Below are 19,185 nucleotides of genomic sequence, written 5' to 3'. Positions count from 1 at the left end.
TTTTTTTTTCGCTGATTCCAACCCGTCCCTTGTTCACCATGTAAATAACTCCAATATGGTTTGATTATGTATTACAATTTATAGGATTAGAAAAAGGTGCCTTGCAACTTGCAAGAGCTACTTACAGCTCTTGAATATATCGTGGGTCTCTATTTTGCAGATAGAGAAGGAAGTGAGAACAGAAAAATGTTAGTTGCCAGGCAAGAGATGTCGTATACACAGTAAAGAATCATTTTATTGTTGTATTTCCATTTCTTCCGTAAAATTATTTATTGAATGGGCACATGTCTAACAGAAAGATTCCCTGTTTGGTTAAAGAAAACCTTCCTTCCCAGCAACACAACCACCTATGGAATTGGAGTAGAAGTAGTAACTGAATCTAAGCACATATATGCATTATATGGTATGACAAGTAGACTAGAAAAGCTTTTGACCCAAATGCACAAAAGACAATAATGGACAAAAAAAAAAAAGAGCAAAACAAAAATGTGGGAAAATCACGCCCATAGCAGCTGGCTACATCCCATTCAAGCAAGATGGCCTTTTCTTTTGACTTTTTACATCGAAGAGATATCCATTGGATCTGCATCAAAGGATGTTCAAGCAATGTGTAAATAGACATTTTGAAGTTAAACTAAAAAGTCAGCATAACTGCGATTAGCAAATTACAAGAAAGATATACAGCTAAGTTGTCCAAGAAAATTTTATATATGTTGTCATCATACCACCTAATGAGATCCGATTAATCAGATGGTTATCTAGTAAATGAAACAACAAGTTGCAATCTCACTTCATTGTTTTGAGAAATCTTGCTAGCAACAAAAACGTGGGCTTCTTCATTGACAAGAGGCGAATCTAGAATGCTGTCCAAAGGTTCCAAGCATCCAGCATGCTGTTTCCAGCAATTTTCCTACAAGTGACATTTTCATGTAATCAGTTACAAAGTATGACCTAAAAAAATATAACCAAGCCTTAGATAAACAACTGCTTTATGTAGGTTAGCATGTGAAAAGAGATGTATAAATTACCAAAAAAACAAAGAATCATTTCACTACAGAATGTACATTTCGATATTTTATTAAGAATTAGGTGGAGCTCACAAGCATTTTGCGTAAGAGGAAAAATATGAATAAATACATGGTCATAGCACATGGAAACTGACTTGACTGGAAAGATTTAAAAGCTAGGCAAGCTAATTTTATCTACACTCCACGTTTACCATTTGGTAGGCCTTAACATTTAGCAGCACCAGCTACGTTTTGCTCTACTCTAAAAAGGTCATACACAAAGGCAACTCAGAAAACTCATACCATTCAGTATTCACTAACCCCGCCACTGGGTTTCTCAACCCTTTTGTCTTGTTTTAATTCAAGACAACAAAGAACCCTTAATTTCTTTTCAAAAACTTCTGTTTCGCCTTTCAGAAACTTCACCACAGACATAAATTTCTTAAAATAGATAAAAGGCGAAAACCCAAAAGTTTTGCACAGTATTGATTGTAATAACTAATAAGCAGCAAATAACACAGTTCTTCCATCATAACGTGAAGCAGTTCCAATTCAAAATCCCTGCATTTGTCCAATAAGAATCCTTAATCCCTCATTCAACAACTTAGTGTATTTGGATGGGCATTTTGCAAGATTAGTTTTGAATGAAGTTTACTTTGCAAAATTGTTTTTAATGTAATAAATGTTTTTATTCTAAAAGCAAGTTAGTAGTAAAAAAAGAAGTACCTATAACCTAAAAACTATTTAAAATTATTTCAACTCAAAATCATATCCTCCACACGAAGCCAAACATGTAAATATTTACCTAAATTGACAACATTATTCTAAATGATCAAACAAGAATCCAAACTCCTCCCGATTGAAGATACCTAGACAGACACACCTTCTTTTTGTTTTCAACCTCATATTGATCACAATTCAAGTCTTCCAGTCCCACTTATAACCCACAACACAAGGCCACCCAAAACTAATCCCAAGTCATAACTTCAATAAGCTTGTCCAAATTCAATAAGAGAAAATAACGAGGTTACCCAATCAATCGAGTTAACCAAAACCAGCCACACAAAACAAAATAATAAAATCTATCCAGCCAAACACATCACTATAACCTATTTCCCCTTTTTCCTTATCCAAAGAAAAACAACAAAGGCAACAGCAAAAGCGTACCTCTCCTGTGCTTGACAACAAGCTTCGTAGCGTTCTGACCCGTTTGGGTAACGGGTCTAACCCGCTCCGCATCCTCCTCCGCCGCCGGAAACAAAACCCCATCAATCCCCTGAACCGAGATCCGCCCGTCTGTGTAAATATCCGGGTCGAACAAATAAGCCGACCCGTCCCCGTGCCCGAATTTAACGGACCCATCAGCTTCTTGAGCAACCACCTTATGCGGCAACCGTAGGGTATCGTAACGAACCTTCCCGAACCTTCTAACGGCATTGTACATACTCTCTTCGGTCTGGTACTCCGGGATTATGTGATAGTACATTATCTGCTCCGGTGCCCCCGGTTCGCTTAACTGCTCCGTCGTCAACTTCGCCATCGCTTCGTCGTTTGGTGCCAAAACGGTGAGCACGTAACCCTCTGAGACTAAACGACCCATTTCAACGTCCAACGACGTTAGGTTTACGAGAATGTCTGCCATCTCGTTGTACCCGCCGTAGTGGAGGAGCGTGTGGATGAAGTCCTTCACTTGTCTTTCGCCGTTGAAGTGGTGGTGCGGGCCGCCTGGCCCCGGCGCCGGCGCCGGGGCCAGGGAGGGTCCCGGAGCCATCGCGTCGTAGATCGGAAGTTCTGGAAGAGAACCAGGTTTCGCCGGTGGGGGGGGTTTTTTGAGACGGTGGGTTCTCGGGTCGACCTCCGGGGCAGGTTCGGGTTTGACGGCGGAGATGGAGCGGAGGCTGCGGCGGCGGTTGAAGTCGTCCTCGACGGAACGGGGGAGGAGGAGGCGGTCGATGCCGTGGATGACGCCGTCGGGTCGGGTCACAACATTCGGGTGGGTGACTCTGGCTTGGTCGACGGTGGTGAGGTTTTCGGAGAGTTTGAGGTTGTGGTCGGAGAGAGTGGTGACGTGGCGTGTTAGGGTTTGGGATCCGATTAGGGCGGGGGTGATGTGAGAGAGGAGGAGCGTCTGGAGGGAGTGAAGATTGGCGGGTTGGAGGAGGAAGCGCTTGAAATCGGGGTCGAGGTTGCGGTATAAGGCTTCGTTGGTCGGAGCGAAGATTGTTATGTTGTGAGTGGCGACAGTGTCTTCTAGTTTCTGTAACAGCATGGCTTTTTCAACGAGCTCCGCGAGTTCCGTGTAATGCGAGTCCAGAAGAGCCACGAGGATTGAATTTGAGTTAATCTGACCCGTCGGTGACGACGGAGAAGAGACCCGCAGCGTTAATGCTTGTGGGAAAAGAGAAACAAGGAAGAGGAAGATGCAGAGGTTGGAGACGCCGGGGATGCTGTGGCGATCCATGGCGAGAATGCGGTGGAGTGGAACCGCAGCACTTCACTTTGTCACTGTTACTACTACTACCACTTGGTGTAGTGTCTTACAGCGCAGGAGCAGAAACGCTTCATGTGGGGTTGGCTTCGCAAGCCTTTCTTTCTTTGTTTTCCTTTGGTTTGGTCGTTAAATAACCAGAATAATTATTTATACGCAAATTTGTTTAACGTGTGTGTTGGTTCGGATGAGTTAAAAGGTGTTCAGTTTTTTAATCTTGTGGCTTAATGTTTCATTTCAGCTTTTTTTTTTTTTTTTTTTGTGATTGAGAGAGGTTTTCGTTTTCGACTCTGTGGTCTGGAGCGATTATTCGCGTAAATCGTAATATGTGTGAGGTAATACTGTTAAAAGATTACACGTGTTACGTGTATTATTCTGTTACGTCTAATTTTTATATTTACACAAGTACAAGAGATGTTCATGTGAGGTAGTGAATGTATTAATAAGTGTTTATTGAATTGAATTAGTAGTAACAAAATTACTAATCTGGATTTGTTGTTTGAGTGAGATTGGAATAGGAGAAGTGGCGGCAGCGGCACAGTTTTAGCGCCTAGTATGAAATTAACCCAAGTGAATGTGTCGGTTGCATCGGGAAAAGGGTAGGCACGTGGCGAGTTTGTATTGGCCTAAAAGGGGAAGAATCGAACAAGGTTAGAGTGGGGTCCATTAGCCAGCTGACTCAAGCTGTAGCATTGACATTAAACAGTTGCGTAGTTGGAAAATTATTAGATGAGGGGTTAAAAAACCATGTTTAATTAACTAGCCTACCTAGCCATAGCCACCACAACAATGGTACTCAACCTTCACCTTTGATCTTTTGAGAGATATTTGCCTAGTAATGTAATGAGCATTTTAATGTGGGTCATTCTTGCACCGAAACTAAAGATGAAGAAAATGCTGCACTCTTCTAGTTAATGTTGGTGGTGCCCACTTGGCATTGGGTTCCCATTCCAAATCATTGTCATATTCATACAGCATATGCTTATGCTTATTTTCCCCGAATAATATCACTTGTTAAACATTTTGTTCCCTCACATCATCTCACCTTTATGCATAAATGACAATTCTCAATTAAGAGCCTTCATATTTTTATTACTACTATTGAATTCATTAATTAAAGTAAGATAAACAATATTTAAATGACAAAAACTTACTTATATAATACTCCCTAAAGATTTTGTAATAAATACAACATTTGCTTTAGTTATGTGATTTATACTAGTATTAGTCTTAACCCTGGATAGAAATTTCTCCAGTATTTTAAAACTCTCGTTTACCAACATGAACTGATATTAATACATTAATTATAACAACCAAAATCTACATATATATAATATATGTAGGAGAAAACGTGGAAAACAATACACAAAGTGTTGGATTGAATAGTAGTATTATTAGATTTAGAAGAAAAGTTGCAGTGGGTAGAGAAATGTGTAAGGAAAGTGATGAATCCGAACCTTTTTTTCTTTTTCTTAAAGTGAAATAAACATGGCCATGGCCTAGTTAGGACTTACTAGGGCCTCTTGTCCAGATGTCCCCCGCCGGCGGGCATTTCATATTCCTTCATTTTTATTATATTTTCCTTTAATGAGAAAACTTCTACTATTTGTCAACAAAAAAAAAGTTCTAATACCTTTTGATAAGAAAATTTAAATAAAGATTTTTTTTAAAAAAATGTATCATACAAAAAGTTTATATTTGTAAGAGAATATAATATATATTTGCCGTATATTTAAATTTGACGATACCCAATTAAACTATACGGATAAATAATTTTAATATAAATGATAATTCTGAAATATTTGATTCAATACATATGTAAAAATCATTAAAAAAAAAACAATGTGTATAGAAAGGAAAAATGAATCATCATGCAAGTAAAGAATTAAAATCCTTGAGTTAGCTAAACTACCTCCCTAAAAATAATGGCTAGAGAAAAAAAAATAATGATAAGCGGTGTACTGAACACAAATCTTTTTTATGGTATAGCTTCAGTCTACAAACTCAATTCAATGGCTAAACTACGTGGTATGCATATACTATTTTCTTCTTCTTTCTTTTTTTTTTTAAAAAAAATTTAATCGACGGAGAAGTCGATATTACTAACAAAAATAATATTTTTAAATTTCGATTTATCAATTTATTTAAAGATAATAATAATAACAATAAAAGTAATTAAAAAACAAAACATTTAGAAATACGTCACTCTGGCTTCCACCACCCTTTTGTTGTCTAGCCCTGGCCCTGGCGCGTGCGTGAGTTAGCTACACTAACAGTCTAACACTACACTATCTGAATTCTGGCATTACATCCAAAACTGTCGGTGGCTCTAAATCTAAATTATTTAAATTTATTTTTCAAAGAGTAATTGAAAATTATGTTTTATATGTACCAAAAAAAAATTGTTATACAGTAACATCTTTTTATTGCCTTTAGTTTATTAAAAAATTGTTAAATATTTTTATATTTGTAGAATATTCAATATTTATTTTTAACATTCTATAAAAACACTGTTAAAATTAAGGGGGAAAAATAAGATTTTTTTTTAAAACAACGTTACATACATACATAATAAATTATAAATATATTTTTTATTACTTATTAGTTATTATATCTTTACTTACTTTAACATAACCATTTTAAAAATAAAAATTAGGCTTTCCTGTATATTTTTTGTAACTTTCGGATACGGTTAGATTTTAATAATGTATTTGGTTTGACAGTGAGCAACCAAAAATCATGATGCTGCTGTAAAAACAATAAACATTAAAATGTTGCTTTGGGTGTGAATATAAACAAAAGAATCATTAACAACTTAAAAATAAAAATAAAAACTAGATTCACTCAAAATACTTGGGATGAGAGGTTTTATTTGGTTTGATTTTTCATTAAAAAAAATTATCTAAATCAAACTTAAAAAACATGCACAGATTTTTTTTTTTGGTGAATTTTATTAAAATTTATATTTTCTTTTCACCTTTTAAATTAAATTAAAAATAATATACGAAACTTATTTATATGCTAAATGTATTACAATAAAAATATGATAAATTTTTATCAATTTTAAAACATATCTTTAAAAATATCTGAAAAATAAAGTGAAATACGTTGTATAAATCTATATAAATAATATTATTATAAAACTTAAATGGTATACACATAAAATATATAACATTAAAATAATAAAAGTGTTATTATCAGTGTATATTTTAATTTAATTTCAAAAACATAAAACCCAAATCAAATCAAACCAATGAATATGAAGAAAAAATTATCCAAACAAATCCAAACAAAATAATTTTGTTTTGACTTTTAATTTTTTTTGTGATCTTCAATTTTTATTTTGGATCATTTTGAATTTGAACACCCCTAAAAAATATTACAAAATCTAGATATACTCCATTCAAAATGGTTTTGACTTTTGGACTGTAAAGACTTTTGACTTGGCTACTTAATGTATATTAGTGTATGTTTAAGGATGATTATTTTAAGCATAAATAGTATGAATAATTCTTTTAAAATATTCAAATAAATAATCTATTAAAAAACAAGTAAATCAATTTTTTATTTAAATTTCATTACATCACTGTTACGAAATGTTCTATATTATCATGTAATGATTATTAATACACCATTAAAAAGAGAAATTTTGTTAATATATATGATGGTTAAACTTAATTTTTTTCATTACCAAATGATCAAAATTTATTATTCAATAATATATCATTAAAAGACTGAAAGATTGTAATATTAGTACATAAAATATAAATCTAAACAGGATTGTCAATAACATTTATAAGTATGGTCAAACTTAATTAATTAATTTTTTTCTCCTTTCCTTCCTAAGTTATTCATTGGATATCTCAAATGGGTGTTGATCCATAATAATGACTTTAGTTACCAAGAAAATGACTTTAGGAACATATTTCCAACTAAACATATATCATATTGATTTGGATTGACTTAGTCGTTTAGAAAATATGATAGGAAAACTTATATGCACAAACGATTATTATATTTTTATTTTGACCCCTTAAGATTTAGGGACTTATCAACAATGATTTTTTATCATAATTGATATAAAGTACAATTATAAAGTAGTCTTTAAGAGTTAATCAAGATTTAAACTCTTAATCACTTAATTATAAAACATAAAGTATTACTACTTATATTAACTATTGTTGATTATCAACAACTTTAATTATGTTTATTCGCAATTACATTTTAGTTATTTTAGATTTGAGGTCATGTAGATCAAATTATCAGTAAATACAGAAGAGAATAAAGAGATAAATTAAATTGAATAGAATTTGTTACATAAATCAAAATTAATTTATCAAAGTCAATTTTGGGAAAAATTATATGCGAAGGCATCTAAAAATTAAGATGTATAGGTAAATTGTGACTTATGGAAAATAAAAACTATTCAATTTTCTTTTTCTCTAAATAGTATATTGTCAATTATTAATGTTCCTTTTTTGTCGTGCCTTCCTAGAATTATTCATTGCATGTCTCGAATCAGTCTTAAATCTTGATGTGGATATAATGACTTTATGAAGAAAATGACTTTATAAACGTATTTGTAACGAAGCATATGTCTACGATATTACTAGGTCATTTAAAAAGGCAAATGCTATTAAAGAGGGGAGTAATCAGAACATAATATCAATTAGTGTATGGAATGAGTGCATGCAGTGGTGGATACAAACTCAGCCTATTAAAATACCCCGAACAGGATTGCACCAAGATATCAATCTCTCTTTTGAGAAAACACACAACACGTAATAATAGCATGGACCAAGTCCAAATTCTGAACTTTCATGCCTGATCTGATATAAACAGGATATGGCGAGAATCACTTTCCACTAGCATCATTCTTCATTACCTCCATTACACATCCTCAGTGTGATCTCCCACATTTTTCAACCCCCGAAGCAAAAATTAAAAAAGAAACCCTTAAAGAACAAAAACGTATTTCATAAATAATTCATTGATAAAAAATTTTATGAATTTATAAATTCAATCATAAAAGAAATAATATATAAAATTCTTATATATTAAGAAATTTACCAAAATGAAGTTAATGAATTTTTTTTTTCTAGATTTTTTAAAAGTCGTTGAACTTTTCAAAATTGGAGATTCTGAGTCGTCGATCACCTTACGTATGTGTCTGGGATGATCCTACATCTCCTAGAACTACCTGATACAAGGTGAACAAAACATGCCCACCAAAACTCAATATGACGACGAACCTCTTTTCCACACCCATCTGTCTACCCTCCAAAGTCCAAGCATCCCAAACAACACATTTAAAACCCACGCTGAAACTGGATACATTATTTAGAGTATCCAAAGTCAGAATGTTGGCTGCAATTAGTTAGCGCCACGGAGATTATTTCACCATTGGCGTAAAGCTTGTTAGTATTGAGAGATTAAAGGATAGCTTTTTGATAGATGTGAATATTTGTATTAGGTGGAGAAACATATATCATTTCATGCTGTTTCAATCTTTTTGTATTGTTGTTTCCTGAGTTGACACATCACATCTTGTGCTTTTTTGGATTTTTTTTAATAACGATTTTGCTTATCCAAAAAAGAATTCCAGAAAGAGCGGAGTGTAAATAAATTTTAGAGGATATTTTGGGTAAACAGATTTAAAAGGGGAGTGCCTGAGAAAAAAAAGGAGGAGTAATTGCCTTTAGAAATTATAATTATGCATATATTAATACCGGCCTTATAAAATTTAATGATTTAGCAACTACGACTTTGTGATTATTGTAACCAAATGTGAATCTTGTTGTATCATAAGTCAGATTACATAATTTTTTTATTATAAATAATCATAAGAAAATAAAATTAATTAATTATTATTTTTTTATAAAAGTTAAAATGAACTTTTAACCCATTTTTAAGAAAAGTTAGAAGATAAAACTTTTAAAATAACCGAGATATATAAATCGATGCTAACTTATAAGTTAAGAGAAAAATCATGTAATTTTTTATTCTCTTATTTTCCTTTTTATAAATAATTTGGTAAATTTATTTAAGTTAATGTATTATGTTTAGATCAAGCGTGAAAGAAAATTGAATTATATAATTACGGAGGGTTAACTATGAAAGACTCCTCCTAGTTAGGATCGAGAATATATTAGGATTTAGGAGGTAGTATATTAGAAGCATGGGGACATTATTACATTGCTGATATATATATATATATATATATATATATATATATATATATATATATGAGCATGGATATTGTTTTACAAATCTCATTTAGACATGTGGGTAAGCTTGTTCTAAATCACAAAGTTCATCTCGTGAAGTCTGTATATCAAATGGATTCAATTTTAGCAAGTCTACACTTTGTCCCGTATAGTCTGCCGGTTTAGTAGGTCAGCCGCATTAGACAAAAATAATTTTAAAAAACATAAAATTAAATTTTAAAATATAAAATTTGATCTATTTTAGAAAATAACTATGAAATATCAAATACAAAATTTATTTACCCAAAATAGTAACATAATTTATATTTTAAGCCACCTAAAATCATTTTTTTATATCATGTTTACTTAATCTATAATTATATACCAAATCAAAATATTTTATCATCATTCATCAATCATTAAATCACATATAAAATAGTTAATTTTTTTCTCTCTATATATATATTAATTTTATTTTTACTAAGTTTATATCTCATATTTATTAATATTATATATTTTTATATTAAATTATAAAAAATCTACAGGACCCACAAAGCCCACGGGTTAAATGGACAAGACTAAAAATCCATAATTTAAACAGACTCTATAAAACAAGGTCCGTATATCATATGGGCTACGGGTGACCCACGAATTATTTTTATGATTTTGAATTCCTCTGTGAACAAGTAGGGATGAAGGAGATAAAAAGAGAAACTCTTTCAAGGAATGACTAGGTGGGAGATTACAGTTAATTTAGGTGAGGATTTGTGGGTTTTTTGCGGGTACTCAAAACCCGACCCACCTAACCAGCTGCAACAATCACATAAAAATCAGGAAAGATCACAAACCCTACGATCTTGTATTATGATAGGCTATTTCACTCCAATGTCCAATCTCAAAAGGTTGTGATCCTAAGTGCGCGATCCAACACAGAAGGGGATGAAACTCGTAGAATCGGGCGATCCTACCGAGTAATAGCAATTTTTACAGCAATGGTAGGATGTACACTGCTCTGATTGTGTTTCACAATCGAACAGAACTTCCAGAGAATGACTTAATACCCCAATTAACGTTAAGTTTAAAACAGTGATTTATCTCTGGAAGTAGAAGAAAGAAACACAGTACTTTATGCAAAGATTATCTGAGGAATATCCATAAATAAGTTTACAATGTGAATATACAATCATATATAGGTTCCTAGGTTTCAAACGAAAGAGACCACTGCTTCCTTTTTTAAGTTTTTTATTTCCAATATCACAATTGTTGGTCTTCTGCAGGCCAATGGATTATCACTTGCCTGGTCTGCGCCAGCCAATAGGCAATGCCATCCATGGAATTTCACATCCCCAATGGGCAATTCTATTTCTTCCTGATACCATAGAAACATCAATTAGCACAACATTCTTAACAAAACACTCAATCGGGTAAACAACCAGCACACGCAAGCAATGTTATGGTATAATAAGAACTGAAATGGATTAGAAAAATATCTGCCATGCTTTATTAAAGCAACAAAAATCCATATCAAGGTCCTGATTAAACATTAATAAATAGCTATTTTATTCAACAGCAAAATCTCACAAGGATAAAGACAAGAGCATGCAGACAATGATAACAAGAAAATGCAAGTAATATCTACAAAGGATGTGTGGAACAGTAATTACATCACAAAAGGAAATACTTCTGATGAGGTTGTAATCAAAACATGTAGGATCTTTAGTTCTTCACATTAAATTAAAAATTCGGTGTAATTAAAATTTTACCTTTTGGACAAAACAAATCTCAGAGTTCAAGCAATTCCTTCTATATGCTTAGTTCGAACTAGAACCTGCAGCACAAGAAGCTTTTGTGTTATTGTCTCTCACAAGAGAGCCCCCTTCATTGCCTGCTGTTAAAGTCTGATCATTAGATCCCTGCACTGAACCATCCTCTATATTACTTGGAGCAGAATTGCTATTGCTTCTATTATTGTCTCTGGTCTCCAGGCGTTCCATCATGCGTGACACAGTCGCAATCCCTGCATTAACTTCTCGCCTAACTTCAGATCCAAGGTCAGACATAGTGTTGTTACGGGAGAACCATCTCTCCTTCCACCCTCTTGTGCTCTTGGAAATTGATTCCTTGTATCTGAAAGACAAGAAAACAGAAGTTCAAATTACAATGGGAGAACTCCTCAATTGTACTGTACCACACCACATGTGACATAGGATAGACCACTACCTTGTTGACACAGCATTCAGTTTAGATTTCAGAGATTCTGAAAATGACTGTAATTCTGATGGTCCTGCTCTGTCTTGACTACTTGGAGATGACTGATTAGGAGATCTCCTGTATGATGTTTCAGACATAACAGTTGAGAACTTCTAAAGGTAGAATACTAGCCAATTATGAATTTGAAAACATTAATATGATCCAGAAATTCAAAAACCGAAAAATGAAGATTACCTATTGTTGTAGGATGATCCCTGATGATCTGTAGCAAGAGCAGTAGTTCCAGATCCTGAAGCAGACACCTGTTCTGCTTGAACAGGCGGAACTAAAGTCGGCTGCGATGATTCTTCTCCAGTTGCAGGAGTTGGAGACAGATTGGCAACATCAATTGTAGGAGTTGGTTCATCATCCCCCCTCTGAGATGGAGAGGAAGAAGCAGGAGCCATGGGTGGTGAATTAGGATGAGTTGAAAAAACCAAAAAATGTTGGCGACCTTGAGCTGATGATCTGTTTCTCTGGCCTTCTCTTCTAGCAACGTGCCGTGCTCTTCCCATCGCTGCTGCAGCAGCTAAGTGTTGGATAATACGCTCTTCAAGATCAGCATCACTAGCTCCAACTGGCAACTGCATGAGAACTTAAAAATCACATCATGCACGATAATAGTACAAAATGTTTCCAATCTAGTATAAGTAGACCACATACATGTTGTAACTCAAAATCCCCCAGTGTTGGATGATGAAATATGGTGGCATTTCTAGATGGATTGAACCTAAAGTTCCGCTCTCTTTCCACTGCCTCAAGTAATTCTTGGCTGCAAATACAAAACAAAAAATGTGAGTAAATATCAAAAATAAATAATGACAGGGACAGATAAATAAAATAAACAACATACAAAAAAACTACAAACCTTGTTGGATCTTTGAGACTGATAGGTTGCCAACACATGGGGCACTGGGAGCTTCTTTGACACCTACAACATAAGAGTTAGAATTGAATACAAAGTCTATCCTCCAAATATTGTTAAGTGATTCAGACAACAATTGGATTGTGGCGACGAGCACAGATTTAGCCAATGCTTTTTCCCTTGATACCAACATTTTTTTTTCTCCAGGACAAGAAGTTCATGAAATTAAAGAATAAACCACAAGACAAGGAAGAAATATGAAAATATGTATATAAAATATTTGTGAACCCCAACAGGAGCATGTTAGCAAATAAATGTCCATATCTACAGACTTCAAAATCAGAGTATCAATATTCAACAGTAAAAAAAGTGCAACTTTAACTCATCAAACACAGACTAGAAGACTGTCTAAGACATTCCCTTTATTTAGAGGAACATATCACTTGGACAGCAATGAATTGACCAAGTAGCTGAGGAAGTTGATATGGAAAAGGGGCCAATATATGAGTAACAACTGCATAATGGTTGAAATTTTGATTCTAGAATGCTAATAATAAAGTTCCTGTTATTACTGGTTTATGGTTTATAAAATTTGTTGGGTATGACTATAGATCAATAGTGTCTTAAGCAATGATGATATAATGACTTCAGGGAGCATGTCATGGGTTGTTGACATAAGCCCCGAGAACCATAGGCAATAACATCCTCAAGTACTGGGTCTTCCATGCCTGCATACCCATCTTATTTATTTACTAAAAGCAAGGCCAATGAAAGTAAGACTCCAGAACTGTGAATGCTTCCAACTTCAAACAAATAACTTCAATCGCATGAATAAAATTCATGATACATTCTCTTTCAGCTGATAGAGATATCTTATTTTAAACTGGGCACCAGATTTGTGTTTTCCTTTAAATCATTACAAAAAAAAACCTTATCAAGGAGCCCTTTCTTCAACCAATATGAGGAAAAATATACAGCCATATAAACTGTTTACTTGAGAAAACCACTTCGGTGACCAAGACACATCGCAGCAGCCATAACAGTAGCAGTACACAGCAATAATAATAAGCAAGCAAGCAAAACACCCATCATTACCAACATAGTACAGCCCAGCCCCATCAAAATTAATCCCCATGATTGACCCGAAAGATTCAATTAATGAAGCCAAATAGCAATACCATTCCAGAATGCACTGAAGATGAAACTCATGCTTGCAACTTGTCACCTGCAACAACAAGGGTACAAGAGTAGCTTGATCAACAGAGTAGACACACAGTAATCACTACCATAACATCTAAATTAACACCTACAGAACCATACCGTGGAGGGATCACTATCACAGAAAGCTTCAAGGCATATGCTGCAAGCATCATCACAAGCATCCTGAATTCCACCCTCCACAAAAGCAGCGGCAGAAGTCAAATGCGCCTCAGACTTATTATCATCATTAATAATATTATTCTCTTCCATCCCAGCACCCTACAAAAACAAAACCACACTGAAATCGACACAAAACAAACAACACCGCTCCAAAAAAAAAAAAAAAAATCAAACAATAACTGGCGAGGAATCAGATCAAATTAAGAATATCGGAAGAAACAAGCAGATTCCCTAAACGAAAACGAACAAGGCGTGGAATAAAAGAGGGGGGAAATTGAGAGCACGCAACGGAGTTATCGAAACTTTGTTACCTCCATGGAGAATTGCTAGACGAGGTTGCGAAATCAAGATGCGATGGAAGGAAACCCTAGCGGGTGAGAAAGAGTTGTGGGTGCAGGCAAAGTGAAAGGTTCCTTTATGTTATGTTTTTTACTTTTTGGAAGAAACCAACCCATGGAGTCAGCTAACCACGGCACAGCTCAGTCGTTCTTGGTCCTCCACTCTCTGACACGTGGCATTCCCAGTGAATCTCTTTGACGAGTCTCTCACCCTACGCGTCATTCTCCCATCAACTTGTCAAATCATCCTACTACGTGCCGCTGCTCCAATCATGCTTCAGATTCTCATAATCACAATTTTTAATCTTAATAAAATAATCATTCTATTCAAAATATCCTAATCTCGACCTGGCCAAATTCATTTTAGTTAAGATCATTAATCATCAATGGAAATAAAACCACCTATATGTAAGAAAGAAAACTCTGCATAACTTTTACTCTAAATTTTAATCAAAAGTTTGTGATAAGAATCTTATAAATTAGTTATATAATTATTTTTAAAAATATTTTATATTATGTTTGTGTATAACTTTTTTTTCTCATAAAATTACAAGAAATGAAATGATAAAATTTGACAATATACACATAACAAAAAATGCTTTTTGATAATTTATTGGTTGGATTGTAATTATAAATGATGAAAATAAATTAATCAGAAAAATCTAAAATACAGATTTTTCAACGATAGATTTTTTATCAAAAGAAAAGAAAACTTGATTGAATTAAAGACTCTAGCCTTTAAGTCGCAAGTGACAAAACATATACCTAAAAAAACAAACCCAAAAGAATTAATCTAAATTGAATTTGATGTAAATACATTAATTACACGACATTTTTCATGAATTCAAACTAAATTATAGCAGACTAATGAAGTCAATCGCATCCAAAGATCTCAAGCAAAAAATTGTACTTTGCTCCCCAATTTAAAGACACCCAAAAATAATCTCTTACAATAAGTACCAAGTGGCAAGTGAGCACAACTTGGAGAGAGGCATAACTTACACTGTTCAAAGAAGGAACAATCTGAGGCAGTCAGCTTACAAAGAAGAACTGTAGTGATTTTTTCTGACTTAGATGCATGGTAATTAGTAAGATTAATAACCACACAAATGAACTCATACTTTATGTTCATCATTTGTAACTTTGGCCAGTATTAATACACGCGTGACTTTATGGGAGGGACATCTTTTCCTCTTCCCTCTAATTAGTCTAAATCATCTTTTCCTTAGTCTAGTTTCTGGAAAATTTGCATGAATACCCAATCACCCATTATTCCTCTCTGACTATCCTAGTTTTGACTTTTGATAGCCGAATTAAAGTTGTTTGAATCCGACGTTTTAAATTAATTAGTGTAATAAGCATGCGTCTTTTGCCCGAAATTGAACAGGCACCGATCATAGACCACGTCTGAAAAATTCAAAAATGGTACCATCAAAGACCAAGAACCCTTCTATTAAAAAATAAATTTATCTTCGTGCTAGAAGATTACCAGAAATCCCAAGAACAGACCAACTTATTCTTGAACATTCCAGAATGTTAAAGACGAAAATTAAGATTTTTAACGGACCTTATATTGAAGAGAGGGGTATTGGAATTGGAATCGTAAACAAATTTTAACCCGTAAAAGCTGTCAACTAAAGTAATTAGCCCCCTAATCAGCAAGCAAACAAGTTCGATCGCGGTGCTAGTCTGACATATACCTAATACCTTTCTTCTGTAAAATTATTATTTTGAATAAACCAGGAATTTTAAAAGATATACTAACTCGGTCAATTTTATTTATGATGAATTTTAATATTACTTTTTTGTCACATTCCAAATTTATGGATTAAGGACATGCTAATCTAGCTTATTATGTTAGGCAAATTGAGTCTAAGCTTGTTGGGATAATTCTTGCAAACAAACCATGATAATAATTGCCTGCAAGACATGTTAAATTTTTATGATAAGTAAATTTATTAGAATTGTTAATTTTATGCTTGAGAACACACTTTCTACGGAATCTTGAAGTCAACAAGACTCAAGCTAGAGAACTCAACAAACACTACTATGTGTGTCCTTGGTGGGATGGTGGTAGTATCAAATTTATATATGTTATGTTCTCTAACTATTTCCGCAACCATCATCTCTACTCTCTAGTTTGTCAAAGGTGGTGTGTTTAGCATTCTTGTTGTGTGTACCTAGGCGGTAGTGTGTTGTGCACCCCATTGATTGGGCCTAACTCCTATGGATCCCTAAGCTTTGGCAGCCCATTTAGGCAATGCATATATGTATTTGTTTCCTGCACCCATATAATTGAATCTTGTATCTTTTATTATATTTCAAAAAGTTCATTACATAATGTAGATTTATATTTCAAATTGGACATTCGAGAATGCAAATGCAATGGAAGATACAAGTTTTAAATAAGGGAGTGCATGATTCAAATGGCATGCATATGGTGTTCGTAGTGTCCTTCAAATCCCTATTGACATCTCAAGCGTTATGTCACTTATATTGGCTAATGGTTCGATTGCATAGTGACTCAGCCTTTGCTTGGTGCTCCACGGTTGGCCTACCTAACCAAACGATCCAAGTATCTCATCAATGATTTTAGAGGTTAATCCATTGTCAGTATATAAGGATTTTTGTAAAAGTATTATAAAAACATTCATGGAACAAAAGGACAGCAATAGTGAAATATCTTGAAATCACAAAAAGTTAGTACTTTTGTAGAAATTGAATATATCATGATAAGATTTTGCTTAAAACAAAGTTGTCTAACTCTTGTAAATAAAGTCTAAAAATTCAAAAATAAATGAAGAGTTAACCCAAATTTGTGCTTGGTTTGTAAAAATTTGTTAAAAGCTAAAAAAAAAAGATTTTCATCAAATTTAGACTTCATTTAATAAGTCTAAGTTGAATCTATTTTTCTTTATTTGTCTAACCCACTTAATCCGCAACTCTAGTATAGTGAGATAGGTCGTGAATGTTCACAACTCCATAAATTAGTAACAAAGACATATACTTTTTGATGAAAATCCCTCAACATGACAATGGCATGCTCCTTGTTGATCAATCAGCGTTATACAAATATACTATGGCGAATTATATTACTTAGTAAATATTTTTTTCACAACATTATTTTTCCCTTAGGTTTTCATAATATTGCCTTTCGTCTGACACACTTCTCTCCCGTTTTGATCAAAATGTTAGTACAAATGTTTCTCTAAAACGACTCATTGCAATCGGATAGCCATCGACCTTAAAAATGAATACATAACTCTCGACACTCACTTCATCACCACCTCAAATTCCATGTGGCAATGTTTGATGCAGATGAAAGAGAAAGACCCATGCATGCATGCGAGTACAACACACAATAATTAGAGCTTCTTTCTACATACTCGTTCCTAGTACACGTTAAAGTTAAAAATAATTCCAATTTCAGAAAGTCGTAACCTTATCAAAATAATGCATAGACTTGATAAAATTAAAATACACATAGGAAAAAACAAGAACGATAAATGATGGCTAAACCCAACAATATGATGATGGTCGTCTATGACAGCACATTAAACATTGTCGCATGCATAGAATCCAGGTAAATGAATGCGTTCGTTGAGTTGTCGTCGAATGGAAACGCGACACGTGTACCGAAATCATTGGAGTTCTTGGCATGATTCCCCATCAGTTTGTTGTTGGTGGTGGCGCTGAGAAGCGCTTCTCCAGAACCCGGTCCCGTTGAACTGGGCCCACATCTCGTCTTCCAACCTCGACGCCTCCAACTTCTCCTCCGCGACCTCCTTCGCCAGGTGCTCTTCAAGTGTGGACCCAAGCCCAAGCCCAAGCCCATGCCCAGAATTATCGGCCTTGACAGGCCCGTGATCCAAGAGCGCCTCGGTTTTCTTCTTCCTTTTCTGCAGAAGGCGTCCCTTGCGCTTGTGCATGGCCTTCTTGAGAAGGCCCGCGGGGAGCTTGTAGGTGGCCAGCACGACCATGTCCATGACGGTTAAGGGCACGCAGCAGCACACCGCCGCGCACTCCGCCGTCGCGTTGCCGGCAACCTCCCCCACGCGCCGCCTCTCCCTGCGGCGGGTGACCGGCGGAGAGCGCAGAAGGATCTTCTGCGTCATGTCCAGGAGAGAGTTAGAGAGGAGGGGGTGCGAAGGGGGGGCTGAGGAATCCGCGGCGGTTCATGTCATTGGTTCATTCCTCCATGGCTGTCACACCAAAAGAGGAAGAGGAAAATGGGGAAATGAAGGAGGGAGGGATTTTGAAATGGAAATGGATGGGGGAGCTTGAATCAAGATGAAAACAGAAAAATGGCTTTACAATTATGGACTATGTACATGCTATTAATTACTATTTCTTTTTCCTCCATATGTATTTACTACTATTTTACATTTTATTTTATTTAAATATATTCTTTCACCGATTTAAACGTATTCAAAATGTTAGGAGTAAACAGTAGCACATACCAACATGTATAAGTAAAAAAAAAAATATGGAAAGGAAAAAATTTCACTCATCTCAAGTTAAATTTTTTAATAAAGATTAATCATATACAAAATCAATATATTTTTCGTATCAATAACATATCATTGATATAAAAATACTAAGAGACATAATTCAATTAATTAACAAGATATATTTAGAAATCTCTTATTAT

The 19,185-nt window shown here is 34.5% G+C and overlaps 3 protein-coding genes across 4 annotated transcripts; all 3 read right to left on the bottom strand.

The window, feature by feature from the left end:
• Window positions 1-215: 215 nt before the first annotated feature.
• LOC114376330 (fasciclin-like arabinogalactan protein 15) lies at window positions 216-3,658 on the bottom strand. 2 transcript variants are annotated; one of them, XR_003658942.1, is made up of 3 exons: window positions 2,175-3,658; window positions 726-910; window positions 216-583 (listed from the first exon to the last, which is right to left on the bottom strand). XR_003658942.1 is itself a non-coding variant. In XM_028334411.1 (3 exons), the coding sequence occupies exons 1-2, from the start codon at window positions 3,466-3,468 to the stop codon at window positions 837-839; spliced, it is 1,368 nt and encodes a 455-aa protein (XP_028190212.1). In that variant the 5' UTR covers window positions 3,469-3,658; the 3' UTR covers window positions 216-583; window positions 791-836. The 2 variants fall into 2 exon arrangements, 1 of the variants encoding a protein (XP_028190212.1); XM_028334411.1 differs by having other exon boundaries at window positions 791-910.
• A 7,133-nt stretch (window positions 3,659-10,791) lies between these two features.
• On the bottom strand, window positions 10,792-14,689 carry LOC114377327 (E3 ubiquitin-protein ligase RHF2A-like). Its single transcript, XM_028335790.1, has 9 exons — window positions 14,508-14,689; window positions 14,137-14,295; window positions 13,995-14,041; window positions 12,820-12,882; window positions 12,615-12,723; window positions 12,147-12,535; window positions 11,922-12,029; window positions 11,465-11,828; window positions 10,792-11,070 (listed from the first exon to the last, which is right to left on the bottom strand). The coding sequence occupies exons 1-8, from the start codon at window positions 14,511-14,513 to the stop codon at window positions 11,513-11,515; spliced, it is 1,197 nt and encodes a 398-aa protein (XP_028191591.1). The 5' UTR covers window positions 14,514-14,689; the 3' UTR covers window positions 10,792-11,070; window positions 11,465-11,512.
• Window positions 14,690-17,899: 3,210 nt separating this feature from the next.
• On the bottom strand, window positions 17,900-18,899 carry LOC114377328. The gene has a single exon (XM_028335791.1). The coding sequence runs from the start codon at window positions 18,647-18,649 to the stop codon at window positions 18,176-18,178; it is 474 nt and encodes a 157-aa protein (XP_028191592.1). The 5' UTR covers window positions 18,650-18,899; the 3' UTR covers window positions 17,900-18,175.
• Between the last annotated feature and the right edge of the window lie 286 nt (window positions 18,900-19,185).

The sequence above is a fragment of the Glycine soja genome, chromosome 11, assembly GCF_004193775.1.
Source record: "Glycine soja cultivar W05 chromosome 11, ASM419377v2, whole genome shotgun sequence".
Taxonomy (NCBI): Eukaryota; Viridiplantae; Streptophyta; class Magnoliopsida; order Fabales; family Fabaceae; genus Glycine; species Glycine soja.
This window is presented reverse-complemented; position numbering and strand designations above follow the sequence as displayed.